The 19,311-nt window shown below is 39.3% G+C and overlaps 2 protein-coding genes across 5 annotated transcripts in view; both read left to right on the top strand.

Moving 5' to 3' along the window:
- The first annotated feature begins 1,987 nt into the window (after nucleotides 1-1,987).
- LOC311498963 (uncharacterized protein) lies at nucleotides 1,988-6,808 on the top strand. Its single transcript, XM_084559760.1, has 10 exons — nucleotides 1,988-2,005; nucleotides 2,274-2,342; nucleotides 2,445-2,566; nucleotides 2,662-2,722; nucleotides 2,894-3,124; nucleotides 3,753-3,791; nucleotides 4,417-4,506; nucleotides 5,267-5,305; nucleotides 5,541-5,732; nucleotides 5,814-6,808. The coding sequence occupies exons 2-10, from the start codon at nucleotides 2,282-2,284 to the stop codon at nucleotides 6,200-6,202; spliced, it is 1,224 nt and encodes a 407-aa protein (XP_084415886.1). The 5' UTR covers nucleotides 1,988-2,005; nucleotides 2,274-2,281; the 3' UTR covers nucleotides 6,203-6,808.
- A 2,225-nt stretch (nucleotides 6,809-9,033) lies between these two features.
- Nucleotides 9,034-19,311, top strand: part of akap7 (A-kinase anchoring protein 7) — a 55,285-nt gene continuing 45,007 nt past the window's right edge. For 3 of the 4 annotated variants that reach the window (XM_084559687.1, XM_084559685.1, XM_084559688.1), the window contains exons 1-6: nucleotides 9,034-9,624; nucleotides 9,726-9,984; nucleotides 10,673-10,834; nucleotides 10,973-11,127; nucleotides 12,767-12,903; nucleotides 17,400-17,560. In XM_084559687.1, the coding sequence (XP_084415813.1) occupies nucleotides 9,460-9,624; nucleotides 9,726-9,984; nucleotides 10,673-10,834; nucleotides 10,973-11,127; nucleotides 12,767-12,903; nucleotides 17,400-17,560 (1,039 nt within the window). In that variant the 5' untranslated portion in view covers nucleotides 9,034-9,459. The remainder of the gene's footprint in view (nucleotides 9,625-9,725; nucleotides 9,985-10,672; nucleotides 10,835-10,972; nucleotides 11,128-12,766; nucleotides 12,904-17,399; nucleotides 17,561-19,311) is intronic. The other variant, XM_084559686.1, reaches the window with a different exon arrangement.

Genomic DNA, 19,311 nt, shown 5'->3' with positions numbered 1-19,311 from the left:
TCCAAGAAGAAGCTCTCTTTCCAACAGCTACAGACAAAACTGCTGAATGACACTGGATACAACAGACAAACACACTGCTGCTTTGAGATACCTCTTTACTTTCCCCCCCTTTGCTCTTTACAAGCATGCAAAGAGAGAATGTCTGGAGGTATCTAAAGCCAGACTGAGCTATCTCGTTGTTAGTGTCACCAGAGTTTCTGGAGGGCTGCCCAAACCTGGCTGTCCAAGCGAGTGGGAAACATAAAAATCTGCACACAGTCCAAACACGCCAGCAATTTAAAGTGTCAGTCTGTGGAGCAAGGAATGAAAGTTGTATCTTCATTCCACCTACAAGAAACATCTGATGTAGTCTGATCTGCTCCTTTGATTTATGATTCAGTTTGATTCATTTTGTCATTATTGAAAAGAAAAAGGTGCTACAAATGGAATAAAATGTGGCCCAAACATGTTGTTCTTTTGTTGAATATTATTTGACCAATAATGATATTGCATTTGGAATTTTTACACTAGAAATACTTTCACTTATCTTGACTGTCAGTGCAATACCTCAAATCATTTCCCATTCCAGTCCTCAGATTCTTACTGCAGAGGGTGAAACTGGGGATGACTGGTTATCTTTTATATCTCTTACAAAATAACAATATGCACACATATAGTATGGAGTATACAGTAAGTGCTTGACTATTAAATATTGCAGCAATAAGATATTGCTGTGTGCCAGTAAAATAAATAGTACAGACACAGTGCTGCACCCTGCTGGCTGCGTTATATACCGTATATGAGCATGCTGTGCTCTGTCAGGCTTGCTGTGTTACTGAAACACTATTCTTCATTTAGATTGCGATGCAGGGCTGGAAGAATCTGGTATAATGGCAAAGAACTGCCCTACTGTGACTACCAGCTGTGTGAAGGTTCAGAAGGACTGGACTGAAGTATCCAGAGGAATCTTGGCCAGTCATCACTTGTGTAAATGTTTCTGTGTAAACGTACACGTTTCTGAGTTAAGTAATACGATCAACACACATGGAAAGAATCGTTATTAAACTTTGTATTTTTAATTAGTCTGTATTTTTTTATTTAATTCTCCGATCAGTTTAGCTGATGTAGTTTTCAGAATGGGTTTGCACACAAGTATTTGTTGTTTAAAAATGTTTGCTTTATAACGGTTTCAGTATTGATTTCTATTGAGTTTTTTTTTTTTTTTCTTTTTTTCATATATGGCCTATATTTGTCGAGGTAAGAATTTCAAAAGCTCAGAGTTACTATTCAAAAGACTCTGTGAAGGCAACTCATTCACAGTCATGAGAGTAGAAATGTGCACTCACGCCGGCACATACTTGTTGACATTTCCTGTACATTTACATTTTATTTTATTCATTTTTTTAAAGTCCACATACAGTACTTTTGCCTTGTTGTTATTTTGTATTTTAACTATTTGTTCACTCCTTGCTTTCACTCCATCTTATTCATGTCAGTGCTCCTCCATCCATATTATTGCACCTTATTTATACTGCATATTTACTTCTGTCTCTATTTCTTGTACATTTGTACGTTTGCACATTTTGTACACTTTTTTTTTATTCCATTATTATTATTTATATTTTATGTTTTGTATACACCAGTTTTTTGTTTTTTTTCTTTTATCTGCAACTGGGCTACTGTGACCAAGCTACTTCCCTTGTGGATCAGTAAAGTCTGTCTAAGTCTAAGGGATTCGTTTAAGTTAACCTTGATAAAAAGCATTAAATAGTTTTTTTGGGGGGGGAGTTGTTTTTTTTGTTTTTTTTAAGCATTATATAGTTTACTGTACATTATGTTGCCCCATGACAAACTTCATTGTTTTCCAATCAGTTTTAAACGACTATACACAGGGGGCGGAGGCGCAGACTATCACGTGCTCCAATCGACCAATCACAGTTTGAAGCCCTCTACGTCATGACGTGATGGAACGATACAGTTCTGGTTAAGTTTCGTTTTCTCTGTTGACTCTTCGTGACTGTAAGCGGTGAGTAGCCTATTAAACCTAGACTCCGGAGAAATCGTTTTATTTTTGTGAAATAATTTTCATTCAACCTGAGTAATTTCTGCTTCACCAGCTGACACCTTGTATGTAATTAATATCTGCCGAGTGATTCAGTGTTTGTTAAAATGCCTTTCTTTCTCTTTCCCTTCCCCTTTTTTTTTTTTTACAAATCTTTTACTTATCATGTCAGGCTAACAGCAGAGAGGACACCTGTTAAATCTACTGTCTGCTTTTCTCTTGTTTTCTGCAGGTGAAATCATGTCTGCTTTGCTGAATAAAATAAAGCAGGCCTATCCAAAGGCTGTCAGCACCCTGCAGCGTAAGTAACCTCACCAGCATTTAGGTTTCGCTTTTACAACGCGAGTATACAGAAAGTGAATTAGTAATCTGAATCTTGCCCAACAACACACTGTTCTTTCAGAGGCCGATTTCCGCACCGACTCAGATATCCAGTCACTGACTCGAGATGACCTCCGTGAACTGTTTCCTGAAGCTAAGAATCTCAAGATGAGAAGGGCCATCTTTGAGATAATACACAAACACGTGAGCGAACAAGTTGTGTAAGAATGAAAGGAGAGATATGTCAACAACTGACACACACAGAGTTTTCACCAAGATATGTTTTTTGTTTCTTTCAGGAGCCAATCAATGTTCTCCTGAACGAACTGAAGGATTTCATTCCACAGGAGTCGTTAAGGGGTGTGTACAGACAGGCTTTAGGTTTCATTTCTCCATTTGACACATACTCTGCTTTTGCTTTGGGGGCTGAACTGAATGATGCCATATTTTTGGATCAGCTACTACACTTTAATGCTTTGACGGAGTACTGTTTTGCATATTCTAAAACACAACTTTACACCTCTCTTGTAGCTGCTCTAACTAACAATGGGGTCTTGGTTGACTACCTCAAAATCATGAAGGAAATGAAGAGTCAGGTGGATAAGGTGCAGTCTTTCTTTGATGCTCACATTGGTCTACTGGAGGACATCAGGAAAACTCCACCAGGCGCTGCTTCAAGCTCTAGCTCAAGCAAATCACCCACCGGTAGTGAGGACGATCAATACAAGGGAAACTTTGAAGGCCTTCCACAAAGAGCACATGGTAACTCTCAAATTTTTATAACCATTATGACATACTTAATGAGTTTTGCTTTAAATTTCCCATGAAACAGCCTATTTTGAACTATTTATTTCTACACTTTTACATGTTTCCTAATAAAAACTGGAAGCCAAGGGATGCCGACCCCGACCGATTCTATAGAGTCAAGTCTGCTCTGATTAGTTAGCTTACAGGCCTGAGCAGGCACCCTCCATTCCCCATCAATAAATACCTTATTGACTTCATTCACTATTGTTGGTCCAGATACGTGAAAAGCGTGTAATGTAATAATATATAAATAGTGAATTTGATTTAATGGGGCCTTTAAGATCCCACTGTAACTCAAACTGAAAGTCTCTTCTGAAGTAAACTTTAAAGATTTGGAGATACAAAGTGCTATGCCTTTTTATGTGCCATGGTGGACTTTTACAAGGATCAATAAGTATATTCAATTTTATTCCACGGCACAATTTCATAACGTATAACATTTTCTGATATTAGTGTTTGTTAACAGTTATTTGATAACAGTATACGGAGCTTGTGCTAAATATTCTCTAACCTGATTCTGATGATAAAAAAATAATGATAATAAAATCATGCAGTTCACATAGACTGATGCCTTTCTCTGCAGGGGAACACTCCAGGAAGTCTCCACCTGACAACATGGAAGGTGATAATGATAATATGCTGTAAAACATCTTCTAAAGAAAGGCTAACTGATAATGTGCTTGTTTAGGGTTAGGGTAAAACTAAACTCCACCAGGAAAGGGACCTGACACAGGTCAGAGTGCAGTGTCTGTTTTATTTTAATATTGCAAGGTTTTAAGATAATATTATATATTATATTATATAATGTTATATATAGATAGATAGATAGATATATAGATAGCCAGCTATATCACTGCTGATATAAACTATATCGTGCAATATATTTAATATTTGTTACGGTCTTACTCTGTGAATGGGATTGTTTGCAAATACATGTAGAGTATTTCCATGTGTATTTTTATTTTTATTTTTTTAAAAGGATTGCTGTGTTAGGTATGCTGCAATTTCATTGTATCATGCGTGACAATAAAGGCTTTTCTGTTTTGATTTTTCAAGCAAATTCAACCTTTATAGTATTCCCACTTAGAATATTTAGTCAAAGAGGCGTTATGGTTTCAGTGTAAAATGTCTGTCCTTCCTGTACCAATTATTCCTAATGCATTCAGAATAGTCCAGCATAGAAGTGTTATGTGAATCTGTTTGATATGGTTTTAATTATGCATTATTTAATTGTGGTTCTTCAACAGGTTCTTTGTCAAGTACAAGTACTTCAGCCCCTTGTGGTCCAGTGGAGAAACACAGTGGCCCAACAAATGACTATCCACAAGAAACTTATGGTAAGTCTCACTTTATTCAACCCCTTATGTTTAATGTGTAGCCTTAAGAATACAAATCAGGGAGGCAATAATGGCATTAAAAGTAATGGCATGAACAGAAGGCCAGCTGGAGCCGGTAGGGATGGCACTGTGGGAGGGAAGTGCATACAGGTATTTGGGGAGGTGACTACAGGAATAAAGCTGGTCAGGTGGAAGGTGGCTGAAAGGTCTGAAATTATATGAGTGGTAAAAGGCAATATGAAGGCCATCCACAAGTAGCACATGGTAACTCTCACCTTTTTATAACCATTATGACATGCTTTAAATTTCCTGTGAAACAGCCTGTTTTGAACTGTTTATTTCTATACTTTTACATGTTTCCAAATAAAAACTGGAAGCTAGGGATTTCTGTAAAGTCAAGTCTGCTCTGATTAGTTAGCTCCACAGGCCAGAGCAGGCATCCACCATCACAGGGCTAACACAGAGAGACAGACAAGCATTCACATTCACACCTACAGAGAATTTAGAATCACCAGTGAACCTAATGAGCATGGTGCAATGCCTTTTTATTTGCCATGGTGGACAGGGACAGTATATTCATCTTTATACCACTACTCAGTTTCATGACATATTGCATTTTCTGATTAGTTAATTAGTCATTAGTGTTTGTCAACAGCTGTTTGATATCAATTTACGTGGAGCTTTTGCTAAATATTTACTAACCTAATTTGGATGATTAAAAAACTATGCAATTCACATAGACTGATGCCTTTCTCTGCAGGGGGACCTTCCAGGAAGTCTCTACAGGAATACAAGGAAGGTAACTGCATGATAATATTCTGTAAAACATCCTGTAAACAAAGGCTGATATTGTGCTTCATCATTTTTAGCGTATTGACAAGTCTTTGGATCTGTCAACTTTATGTCTTTCAGGAGCTACAATGAACAATATTTTGTTTTATATTATATTTCATTCCACTCTTGGGTTCTGTCAGCTCTTGTAAATGTTTAAATCTGCATGAGTTGCACCACTGTTTTTATTTTTCCCACTGCAGTGATGTATCAGATGGTTGTCTCTGGCCAAACCTTTAATGCCGACATGCAGCTGATGGAATACATAAACACTCAAGTTAAGGATGAGGTTCAGCTCACACAGTGCAGTCAGGATAGCAAGGTTGTCATTCTCTTCTGCCCTATCAGTTCACGTGTTGGGTCGGACGTCAATGCAGCCATGGCTAACGTATCGGGTATGATCTTTTTGGTCGGTATGGTATCTATTTTCAGTTGTCTTTCTGTGAGCATGAACTTACAAGATTCTTTCTCCACAGGTGATAAACCTGTCATTCTGGTGTTGATGAACTACACACGAGAGGTCAAGGCCGCAACGTCTATGAGAACATGGTCTGAATACCCAAATGTTGCGTTGATTGTCAACATTTTCTACCATGACACTATGCATGGATTACTGAAGTGTCAAGAAAACGTTGATGCTGTCTGTGAGATACAGAAAAAATTACTGGAGTACAGTGTCACGAGAACTGAATATACCAGTGATAATGAGCGGGATATGATGACTGAAAGTGGTAGGACTGGTAGTTTTTCTGGTAGGGGTAAGGACCAGGGCTCTACCACCGACATTGCTAACAGCCTTCGAAGAAGTAGTAGAAATAGTGTAAGTAAAAGTATCGGTAGTCGTTTCTTGTCTAGTCTTTGGTGAGGTCAAGTACTTTGTCAGTTCACATCCATTTGTTACGGACTGCAGCAACAGCAAAAATGAAGCAACAAAATGGGTGGATTTAAACCATGTAATGATTGCAGGAAGCATTTTATTGTCCTCTTTTGTTAAATGAAACACACATGCTGGTTTAATGATGTCGGTATGTTAACTGTGTAAATATCTCAACGCTGAGTTCCCTGTACATATCCAGCAACTTATTATAATAAAGCTACATCATGTAACTTGTGTTTTGGTAATCATCGGTGTAATAAGTGAAACCTTCACAAAGTAACTAGCCGAAGGCTGAACTTCATATATTTTATGTAGAACGGATATTTAACAATCACAAATGTACTGTATAGGTGATTAAGATAACAAGATTTTTGTAAATGTGCATTTTTGGTAAATCGTGTTAAACAAACCATTTAAGTGCGACTAAACTGCATGTATGGTTATAACCGTAGTGCTCGTAGTCTAATTATTGAAAGCTGTCAAAGTTTTTATTTATTTATTTTTTGTTAATGTAATGTATGGATGCTGAAACACCATGAACCTGGGTTGTGTGTCTTGATGTACATGTGCGTTTCAATAATAATAAAATAAATAATTAAGTCTGAACTAGGCACAGCTCACCTCACTACACACAGAATACTCTATATCAAATCATTTAGACACACATGTGCCACACTGCCATTACTATGACTATGTAACAGGTGTCATCTTCGCTTAAGAAGATTTTGACACAGGAAATGCATTATGTCCACTGGAGCCCTGTAGTGGCCAAAGTGATGGTTGTTCACTCATTGAAGAAAACTGCAGAAACTATTCTTACAAGGTTGATGAAGCAGACAGACAGACAGACAAGAGGAGCTAGCAAAAGCAGAGCGCAAAAACAGGCAGAAGAAAAGAATGGCTGAAATATAACTTCATGATTACGAAGACCATCTGATAGGTGTTGGATTAGGGTTAAAGTACTGTGGGAGTGTATGCGAGTTTGTAGAGGCTGTGAAGACGAGATGACTACGTGGTAGCAAGGTGGGCGGGTCTAAAATGATAAGAGAGCATGGACGAGAAAAGACAGAACAGAAGTGAATGATTGACGCTGTGGCATACTGTGACAGCAATATTTCACTGAATCTAAACAGACACTGGATCAGGTTCAAGCAGCTCAGACACCTGTGGTTCACTGGAGCCTCACAATGGCCAATCCAAAGGTCATCCACAAGGAGCACATGGTAAATCTCACTTTTCTGATCTTCAGTCCTCATGACATGTTTAATGTTCCCATCCAAAAACTGCAGTGGAGCTAACCATCAATCAGAATCAGAATACTTTATTAATCCTTCAAGGATATTGTTTTGTTGCCGTTGCTCCCATAAAGTGACAGTTGCAAGGTGACAGAGTCAAATACATATAAAAAGTAATATAAAAATATATAAAAAATAAAAGTAAGATGTAAGATGTGAAAAGTAAGAAGATAAGATATTAAAAAAAAACAAGTATTGCACAAGTATACACAATATGCAGAGGTAAGTGGTTACAAATAAATTAAAACGAGTCATGGAGGAGTTATAAAGTGGCATTCAGTGGTGCATTTGGGTAGGAGGTTACTGAAGGTACTCCTTAGACTGGCCAGCGTGTTGTGGAGTGGGTGGGAGGAACTGTCCAGGATGGTCTTCACTCTTGCTCTGACACTGTGTTCAAAGAGTCCAGCTCCACCCCTACAACATCACTGGCCTTGTTGAGTCTATTAGTGTCTGCCACGCTCAGCCTGCTACCCCAGCATGCAATGGTGTACAGGAGCGCACTGGCCACCACAGACTCGTAGAACATCTTCAACATTGTCCCACAGATGCTGAAGGACCTCAGTCTCCTCAGAAAGTAGAATCGACTCTGGCCCTTTCTGTAGTGTGCCTCAGTGTTCTCTTAGCAGTCCAGTTTATTGTCAATGTACAATGTAATCCTCGACAATGTCCACATGGGCCCACCGGGTAATCCAATGCATGGATTACAGAAGTGTCAAGAAAAACAACAGTGCTGTCTGTGAGATACAAAACAAATTACTGGAGTACAGTGTTCCAAGAACTAAATATAACAGTGATAATACCTGAGGTATGATTAGGACTGGTGGTAGACCTGTACGTGGAAATGAGAAGTTCTCTCACACTGTGACTCACATGAGGTTGTAAAAGCAAAATGTTGTAAAGCTTGGTGTCCGGGTAAGTGGAAGCAGCAGTAGTGTTCAAGTAGTTTGTTAGTTCACATTATGTAAATGGATGCATCAACTGCAAAGAGAATGCAGCATTCATTCACTCATTCATCTTCTATAACCGCTTATTCCTGTTAAGGGTCGCGGTGGACAGGTCGGCAGTCTATCGCAGGGCTAACACAGAGACAGAGACAGAGGCTAACACACTTTGGACGGTGGGAGGAAGCCGGAGTACCCGGAGAGTATATGAATGTACATTTTATATCTGTATTTTGATGTAAAACATGCTCTGCAAAAGTTTATATCATGTAACAGGATAAGTGTAATCGTAGTGCATGTAGTCTGATTTCTAATATGCTAGTCAGACTACTTTTGGGTCCTTAAATAACTAAACAGCATGAACTTGGATTGTGTGTCTTTTTAATAAATGTTTACATGTATAATAATATGAATAAGAATTATCATACTGATAATACATCACTTTGACATTTATTAATGAAATTCCTGCTTTCATTAATATTTATTGTTCCAATGGTTAGTGACAAGTACCTGGTGATTTTATTCTGAAAAGGGTCAACACTTTTGCTCTGAAAAACAACACCGGAAGTTTGACATTATTTACAAACAAGCTGCTTCCGGTCGGGCACCCCGAGGCGGCGCGTACTTGTGGAGCTACATTTTGTCCCAATTTTTTGCTTTCCTTCTCAGACAAAGACAACTACCAACAAACTTTCTGCACTGGCAGCAAAATGACAATGTACTAAGATGATTAGCTTGGCGGTTTAATTGTAAGCACAACTGAGACTGAGACAGTTAAGTAGCTAAGAGTTGTGTAGCTCAACAGATGTTCTGCAGCACGGCTTCTTGATTCATTCCAACAGGTGCTGGCTACTAGGAGGTGAAGTCTGTCTCTAGAGGTTTCTCATAGGTGAGTGTCATGAAGAGAGCTGCGGACTTTTCTGCAGCCTTCACTGGCTAATGTTAGCTTTGAAGTCTCTTAAGCTAGCCGGCTGGTAACGTTAGCTAAAGTTTGGCACACTTGTGTGTCATGCTCCTCGGCCGCGTCCTGTTGAGCCGCAGGTCCGAGTGTTCAAAAAGCATTCCTTTACAAAGGATATACTCATTGAAAGTACTGTCAGTTCTGAGGCTGCGTCCCGTTTCCGCCAGTCACCATCAGAAAGTCTGTCCAACTGCACACCTGATTGGACTTCAGGTAATCAAACGATTAAAACAACATATAATTCTCCTCTGATCTGAGAAAATATAACATGGCAATTATTATTATAATTCTTATGTGATTCCTCTTTGTTTTAGGCCATAGCTCGGTCCTCTCTGTATCTGCCAACAGTGTTTGACATGCAGCCAGCCAGTGTCTCCTATGGAAGAGAGACCACTGCTGTTCCCTCAGATAGTGATGATGATGATGAGGGTGGTGGAGATGAAGGTTCGCCTGTGCAGATGAACAGAGCAGACCATGAGACGAGGATGCCCGGGATGACTTCAGTCCAGGTGGATGCAGTCGGCACTGAGGTCCAGAAAGGCCACGCAGACCCTGGAGGCTCTTCTGTGTCTAGTGAGTAGAACTAACTGCCCCAAATAATGACTGGCTTTGTCACAGATCTCATTCAACACTGACTGCACTCTTCGATTTGGTACACTCAACAGTATCACGGCAGATGTTTCCACGTAATTTGCAGTCGGCACATAATTTGACAAAGCTGCTTATGTTGCGAACAAAATGTCAAGAGCAAAGAGTGGAGAATCACGTCTTTCACATGGCTCAGCGTGATCGAGTTCAAATGAATGAGATGTCATATTGTCTGTGCTAGCATGTACAAGCTGGCAAAAAGTTGCTGTAGTTTTTTTGCCTTATTTTATTATTAGTATTTATAATGGCTCGCTGCTTGATTTAAATTCCATCTCATGTTCATAAAGAACTTCATAAAGATCTACCATATGTGCAACCTGGACTTAAACCACTAAAATGTCATAATATGGCCAAATACATAATTCATGGTACATGCTGTTTTGCATCATTATATGATTACATGTTGTAAAATATTACGTTGTCTACAAAATAATTTAACACCAACTGGCTATGCCTAGTTTTCTTACTTTAGTAATTTTACTTGCCCAAGTCGGTATTATTTATCTTGATATATCATAGAGGAACTGATTTCCGAAAGTATGGCATTCATCACATTGTCTTAAATCTCTCCGCATTGTGTATGTTCATGAATATAAAGTATGCTTTTTCTTAGCAGCTTCTACAAGATCAAATGAAAAGATGACAAAGAGTAAGATGCGGAGGGAGAAGAAGAAGATGATGAAGAAAATGCTGAAATCATCCGATACTTCGAAGAGTTTAATGTCAGAGCTTCCATTTGCTTTGACTAGCCCTGCCTCATGGAAAGCGCTAGGATGTATGTGCTTTCATAAACATTTATTAATGATTCTTTGAATTTCAATTTGTCTAGTCATAATCTATGTAATTCACTAAATCCATCCTAGTGGCTGACAAGTTGGAAGCTGAGTATGATTCTTGTTTCCCTGTCCTCTAGTCCCAAACTCAGAGTCAACCCAGACGAAAAGGAAGAGGAAGAGAGGAGACAGCGGGGGCCGTGTGGACAGCGAGGAGGATGGAGACAAGAAGAAAAAAAAGAAAGAAAGCCAACGACCCAACTACTTTGTCTCCATCCCCATCACTAACACTCAGGTGAAGAACTTGTCTGCAGGCACTGGTATTAAATTAACTAAAACATCCACTAAGAATTAAAAAGGAACCATAATTCCTTTATTTTTATAAACTACAATCAGAACATGCACACTATTATCCCGTTCTTCATCAGAATATAGTTATGTAAACAGCATTTTCCATAATACAGTGTTCCCTCGTCTATTGCGGGGGTTACGTTTCAGACCCCAACAAGAGAATCTGTGAAATAGCGACCACATATTTATTTTATTTATTATAATGTTGTATATGTATTTTAAACCTTTATGAACCCTTCCCACACTCTTATTAACCTTTTCCATACAAACCCTTTCTATGCTCTTAAACACTTTCTGCACTCTTAAACATACTGTGGCGTTTGACCGGATGTTAAAAAGATGACGAGGAGTTGGTAGCAAACCTTTCTTTTATTACATGAACCGTAAAGTTACTGTCGGCCGTAACTACGCCAAAACAACAATGACAATTAACTTATCTGACAGTTCTCCGTTCTTCCTCTGCTCCTCACTTCCCCGCCCCCTCGCTTTCTCATCCAACCACATATCTGCCCGTACCATACACATTCACAGACAGTCAGAAATTGCAGAACTTAAACATTATAACAAGAACATTACTGCAGGGTCATTGGGGTTTTTTACTGCAGTTTGTGTATTGTGTTGTATTGTATGCTAAACCAGATAACCAACAATTCGTCAATATCCCTGCGGGAACCTCCCAAAAGGATCAATAAAGTTGTCTATCTATCTAACAGTTTGAAAAGCTGGAGTAGACAAAATAAGCTCACATTTCTGGTTGGCAAGAGACACACACAAACACACATTCTTTTAAACATTATGAAAGAGCTGGATGTCAAATTGTTTCTGGATATGCACAAATATCACAAGGCTGATCTTATCCTGAAGTTGAGTGAAGGATGGAAAGTAAGAGATGCAGTCAAACAAAAAATGCATGTAAACCGCAGTATCTGTGGAATATTAATTTTCATTAGCCAAGAAAATAGCTTAGTAGAATTTCTTTATCTGAATGTGAATAATGGGAAAGTATATTGGTATTTGACAAGCTTCTTACTGTATAGTATGAATGGTGCTCTTTTGTTTTGTGATTGCTGGTCAGATTGTTGGTTAATCAGCTATTACAACTTTCTGCTAGTGTGACCTAAAAATGTATTATTGTCATATATTCTGTTTATGGGTTAACAATAATAGACAATTGGTTTCAGAAATAATTTGAATTCTCCTTTTGTGGATAACACTTTAATATGATCTCTTCACACTGGTGACGGGTTTCTGTGTTTGACACTTGCACATGCTGAGTGTAGCTCTGTCTATACTGTCTGTCATCTTTTATTTAAATGAAGCAAAATCAAATGACCTTGTGACACTGAAATCTGATTGCTTATTGACCAGAACCCTCTCTGACAGGTTATTGATTCAACCCATGTTCATAATCTGCAGATGGCACATCTAACGTGTTGAACTTCATAACCTCAGTTTTCTGTTCTGTTTGAGCTCTTTCACTCACCTCCATTTCTCATGATCTGTATCAAGACAGTTTCTGAAAGAACGAGTAGTTACTGTCCTCACTGCTGCCAGTGACTGAAGGCATATTTCTCCAATGACAGATAAGCTCAGCTGTGACTGAAGTCCAAGAGGCTGTTCTTCAGCAGGAGCCCCGACTGGCCAAGGCCATGATCCCCGTCCCAACTCTTCACATCACGCTTTTAGTCACTCATCTCGCCAATCAGGAGCAAGTGGACCTGTGAGTGCATGCACATGTTGACATATACGCAAACACACAAAACTGCAGCAGACATAGAGGCTCTATGGTATTCATTCATAGCACCACAACCCAAAATGTCACGAATGTCATTCTTCAGTTAATTAAACTGAATCTGCAGAAGAAATACACAGCATGAAAAACTCAGAGATTTTAATTGTGTAGTGGTTTCTTAATATATGTGAGGATGAAAGTTCACCTTCCCAACAGCCTCATCCTTTCATTATAGCTTTACATTTCATCCATTGCATTAGCTTGTTAAACTGTTAGCCTCTGTAGCTTCTTGAGATGTTAACAGTTCCCCAGCAGCTACGTTCTCTCGCCTTACGGCTGATATTACCACTTGAACATCAAGCATTCAGTGCACTGGAATTTCCATCTCGTAACCACAATCTCACTAGTTCCATATGAAGGCAGCAAAAGCTTTGAATTGATAATTGGTTTAAAGTGTTATATAATACACATAGAAGTGAAACAATAAGTCTTCCTCACAGCTGACATTTTGACCTTGTCATAGTTGCACAAGCACAGGTGTTACTAACAACATTAATGAGTCTCTTTGTAGTGACGGTAAATAGAAGACAACTGTTGTTAATGTTATCAAGTTCACCAGCCCTTTTCTCCTCAAGCCTGAAAATCACATGCTAGCCGTCAGTAGTCGATACTACAATGATCAGCCACGACATTTAAACTACCAACCAGTGAAGTGAACAATACTGATGATCTCATTACGATATCATGATCTTCATGGAAACCTGGATCCTGGCATTTATGGAATTGACTTTGGTACACACCACCACCTCAGCATTGTTGGAGAATAAGCACCCCCTTATGGCAGCAGTAAGGAGGGAGTCCTGGTGCCATACAGTATGTCCTCATGATAAATGACACATAGACACTAGGGATGTGCGATATTTTATCGTTTACGATATATCGTCAAAAACATTCCCCACGGTAAGAATATGTCATCCCGCGATAAAAACGATAAATTCCCATTGATGACATATATATGTGCGCGACACACTCGCAGCCCAACACGTATGGAATATTGACAAATTGACAATGGCGGAAGGCGGAGCAGATGCGCCGGGCAGCGAGGAGCTGTTCCTAAGCGAGGCTCCACCTCCATTATCTGGAACTGGTTTGGTTTTAACCACTTAACGCCTGAATTGATTTTTCAACTATATAAAGAAATTAAATATTTGTATTTTTGCTTACCACTCCGGCCGGTCCTACGAGAACTAGTGCTTGCAAAAGGTTCCTAGGAATTTTTTGAATGTGCACAAACCGACATTGGAGTATTACATGCGTTATTTCGGCTGCAGTCTGAACGGAAACAGTGCATCGCGAATTCGCGACACTAGGCATGAAGGGGTTAAAAAGTCTGATGCGGAGCAGCAAATTACAACATGCAAGGTTTGCAAACAAATAGTGCATAAAAAGGACAGTAACACCACTAATTTGTTCCACCACCTCAAACACAAGCACACACCAGAATATGAAGAAAGCCAGAAAATGCGCAAGGATGCAGAAGCAGCGTCAACTTCATCCAAAGAGTTCGGTAAAAAAAAACAACAACTCAGATAAATGATGTCCATCCCTATCATGTAAAAGAAAATGCGATTCATCGGATCAGGCCGTCTTCTTCCATTGCTCCATGGTCCAGTTCTGATGTTCAGATTTTCATTGTAGGGGCTTTCAGCTGTAGAGAGGGATGAGTGTGGGCAGGCCTGACAGGTCTGTGGTTACACACAAAACAAACTGCCATGCACTCTGTGTTCTGACACCTTTCTATCAGAACCAGCGTTAATTTTCTCAGCAGTCCGTTGGATTGCGTCACGTGAGCCATACTTTGCTAGCCACATGCCTCAGTGAGCCTTGTGCCAATGGCCTTGTCACTGGTTCACTGCTTTTCCTTCCTTGGACTACTTTTGACTGACCACTGTAGCACACAAACACCCCACAAGAAATGCAGTTTAGGAGATGCTCTCCTAAGTCTTCTAGCCATCAAACTTTAGCTTGTCCAAGTAGCTCACATCCTTCCACTCCCGTTTTTTCTGCTTCTGACATCAACCTCGAGGACAAAATATTCTCTTACTGCCCACCTAATGTATCCCACACAGTGATAGCTGTCATGATAATGACAATCAGTGTTATTCACTTCACCAGTGATCGTGACAAGGTAGTCCATAATGTTATGGCTGATCGACGTTATACTGACGGTATTTTGCCTATTATATCAGTGGCTATACAGCACAGCTGGTTGTCTGACAGAGAACATATTAACAGATAGAAGATATACATTATACCACATTATCTGTAGTGACTGTAAAAGTGAAGGCACCTCATACTGACAGGCTGAGATGAAACTGAGTGTACCAAACATGTCCTCCAATTATAGGAGTGGAGGGTTAAAGGTTCAAACACAATTTCAAGTATTTGTGGTTGTGTATCAATAAATTTGCTGGCACAAGAAAATAATATAAATATTGATTTGTTCCTGTCCAACTCGTTCAACCATGCACATGAATACTGATCAGCTCTTTGACTTACATTCACACACAAACACAGGCCAGTGCACTTCATTGTGTTTCCACAGTGAGCAGTTATTGTGTCTCATGTGTGCCATGTAATTTAGGATAGAATATAATAAAATCTCCTTCGCCCCAGTTTCTCAACTTTCCTTGTTTTTCTCCCCCACAATAATTCTAAAATGCTTCAATCAAACAGAGTACCCTCAAATTAGTTTAGTGTCATAATCATATTTTTTCTCATGGAATCCCATTTGGCCTCAGTGAGGCTGAGCCTTATCACAACATCAGACAGATAACCAAACAAGTTTTGCAGGCTTGCTGCAGTAGGAAATGTTCAGACTAAAGTTTCTGCTTGAACTCAAGGATGCAGGGTTGTATAGTGATTAATTACCCGCATGTCTCACCAGATACAGCTTCTGTTTTATCTCTTCCTCTCAGTACTTCCGGGAAAAATAGATCCGTAGAATTAAGAAGAGCTGGAGCACACTATTATTCTAATTGTAAACAGCATGCGAATTAAAAGAGAACAGAGAGTTCCATATTTAAACACATAAATAATAATGAACATGCTCTTCTCTGTTAATTTAATTTCATTTGAAATGATTATGTAAGACATTTTGTGGCGTAAACTTAGTTCTAATTAGCCTTTCAATTAGTTTTTACATACTGAACACACATACACTGGCCTGCTTGAGTTAATTATCCAATTGTTTTGCACAACAGTGCTAACAATGTCTGAAATCATTCTAAAGGGAAATTATACGTTAACACTTTACATGGACCCTTAATAAAATGATCCAATAAGAGACATACAACTGTCAGCCACAACATTAAAACCACTGACAGGAGGAGTGAATAACATTGACCATCTTGTGACAATCCAATGTTCTGCTGGGAAAGTTTTGGACCTGGCATTCATGTGGATGTTACCTAGACATGTAGCACCCACCTAGACCAGACCAGGCACCCCCACCCGATAGCAAGGACACTCCTTGATGGCAGCAGCCATCCCAAGCAGGATGCAGCCTGACACAGACACAAGGTGTTGACCTGGCCTCCAAATTCTCTAGATCCCAAACTGATCAAGCATCTGTGGGATGATCCACAGAGGCCCCTCCCATCAACCCATAGGACCCAAAGGCCCCCACTAACAACATTCTGTTGCCAGACACCACAGGACACCCTCAGAAGGCCCATGTCCATTCTCTGATGAGTCACAACTGATTTGGAGGCACAAGAGAGACCTACACAATATTAGGAAGGTGGTCATAATGTTATGCCTGATCAGTGTTTGTGGTCACATCAGTCAGCATATAAATGTTTTTGACATATGAAGTTTTTCCTCTGACAACACTGAATTAATTCAGCAGAATAAGATGACTGTGAAGGACCAGGACAGACCCATGTTTTCATTCTTCTTTTCAGACACGTGCTTTGTTACCACTACCTTTCTGTCCCTGTCAGAAACTGATCACATTGCCTGATGTGTAACCCCTCATGGGGCAAACAATCAGAGAGAAACAACCAGATGGAGTGTTCACCTTGTTATCCGGCGCTCATGTTTTCCTATTGAATGGATTATCAAAGGTTTACATTGGGACAGTGTGTTCAGATTGAGTTGTTTGCATGAGATGTTCTTTTAGAAAAACTTTCAACATTCAGTACTCATTGAAAACTTAATAGTTCAAACTCAAATGATCCAATGATACATTTCAATAGAAAGTGTTGGAAATAAGAAGTGCACCTGGATTTTCATGGTCAAACTCAGAGATCTAGAGATGGGGGCCATGTTATGTGATGACACATCAAGATGAAGATTGTGTCATTAGTAATCACTAGATTCTCTCATTATGTAATGTGGCAGGAATGGAGAGAGAGGATTAAGTCATGAATTGGTTGTGTGCGTATATGTGTGTGCATATTGATGTGTATATTTCCTTCTAGGGCGGCAACCATGCTCTCTCAGGCCGAGCCATCACTGGCTGAGTTGCTGGGTGGGCGGGATCTGGTCCTGCCCTTCTCAGGGATCAGTCATTTCAGGAAGGAGGTGGTGTTTGTTGCACTGGCCACTGGACAACACAGACACACACTGGACAGCCTGGCAGGTCAGTGATAAATGTTCAGCTCTTCACTGTCTTGGTCACGTTTCATTTCATGTCTTCAGCCATTCTGTAAATCTGTCACTATGGTGTAAATATTTGTTACAGTTGCATTTGGTACTGTACTTTACTAGAGGATGAGCTGCATTATTTAAATGTTATTGTGATACAATGCATGGTTTGTTGTGCCCTCTGGAGGGATGTCTGAGATTGGAGCCAGCTGTGGAGCCCTGCAGCTGATTGGAGGGGTTTTTGTCTTTCTTAAGACACTACATTTCCACTCTAAAGTGGCCTTGGTCTTGAGGGCTTTGCTGTATATAATTGTTGTGGGTGTCATTCATAAATTGACTAGGCTAACACTCTGTCAATCAAAAGTCATGTTTAATCTAAGCCAAGAGTGACCTGAGGAGCAGCAACAATTAGGCAGTAAGTGTTGCAGGTTTAGCATCTGCTTAAAAGTTCTACACTTCAAAAACGTACATGTATATAATCTGTAGTTATTTAATAGTCAACCACCTGCACTGATTTGTTCTAGTGTGACCCAAATGTCTTCTAAAATCAGAGGATCTGATGTGGATTTATGCTCTTTTCTCTTTCCCTTTCTTTTTCTGTTTTATTCTCACTTGTGTGTTAATGTCTCTGTGCAAAAGATTTGTTTTTACGTCAGCGTACACGTGTGGGGGCGTATTGAGAGGCATTTGCGTGTATTTCTTTTTTGTGTTGTTCCTTCCAGCAGCAACATTAAGCCAACATTTCTAAGAGGATTCCATCGCTTCTGCGACACCAACACATACACAGTAAATAAGCTCAGAGATACTTAACGCTCTCCACTCTAACATATCAGCTGAATGGGAAACATGCAGTCATTTCTAAAAAGACACGGATGCATTTGTGTACACTCTTAGTACAGGAATTTTTTTTTTTTAATTATTGATGTGCATATGATCCACAGGATGCTAGTGAGAGATGCTGGTCTTTATAAGTATATATGAAAGTGTGTGCTGCATTTCCTGGCTGTTCATCCAGTGCATTAACTGCTCAGATCCAAGCTAATGCTACATTAGGCATTTTAGTGAGGGCCAAACGGAGACAAATCCCAAAAGGAATTTTATCTCAGGGGCTGATATAAATGGGCAATGCAACGAATTAATCTTTTTGAGAGAAAGAAAGCTACGAGTTCTACATAATTGCATCTGCTATCACATTTCGAAGGAAGTTTATTTTTCTCAATGTCCTGTCCATTTGCAATGTTTAAAAGGATTTCAGACACTGCATGCAGATTTTCAGATAAGAAAAAAGTCACAGTAGTGCATATGTACATTTCAAACTAGCAAATAAGATGTCAAGTGGTACCTGCATTTAGAAACTTTAATTCTTGAAAGATTAACAAATGTTTAATAAGTAAACTTTCTTGTGTTATCAGATAATTTCGACTCCTTGCCATGTAAAACATTGCATGAGCATTGCTCCAGTGTATTTAGTTCATAAACTACTGTTCAAATAATCCCAAGTATTACTATTATTATGTTTTGAAAGGAATTACAGTTGAGAATACATACATGGTAAAGCCCATGGAGTAATCAGATTTAAAGGTTTGCATAGTATTAGTGACACAAACAGTATTCTGGTGTTGGGACTTCATGTGGAGGTCAGTGTAAGGCCATGCAAGAGGACCATTTGTACCTTTTTAACAAGAGTAAATATCACAGAGTCTGATATTTCTGCAGTTTTATTTATATTTCTGGCATGAAGAATTA

Source organism: Chelon labrosus (assembly GCF_963514085.1).
Source record: "Chelon labrosus genome assembly, chromosome: 14".
NCBI lineage: Eukaryota > Metazoa > Chordata > Actinopteri > Mugiliformes > Mugilidae > Chelon > Chelon labrosus.
The sequence above is the reverse complement of the archived record's forward strand: the minus strand, read 5'-3'. Positions and strand labels throughout refer to the sequence as shown.

Excerpts from the sequence above, each read along its gene's own strand:
- LOC311498963 (XM_084559760.1), top strand. The coding sequence starts at position 2,282 with ATGTCTGCTTTGCTGAATAAAATAAAGCAGGCCTATCCAAAGGCTGTC. Across the intron at positions 2,567-2,661 it reads TTGAGATAATACACAAACAC|GAGCCAATCAATGTTCTCCT; the intron begins GTGAGCGAACAA and ends TGTTTCTTTCAG. Across the intron at positions 5,733-5,813 it reads AGCCATGGCTAACGTATCGG|GTGATAAACCTGTCATTCTG; the intron begins GTATGATCTTTT and ends CTTTCTCCACAG.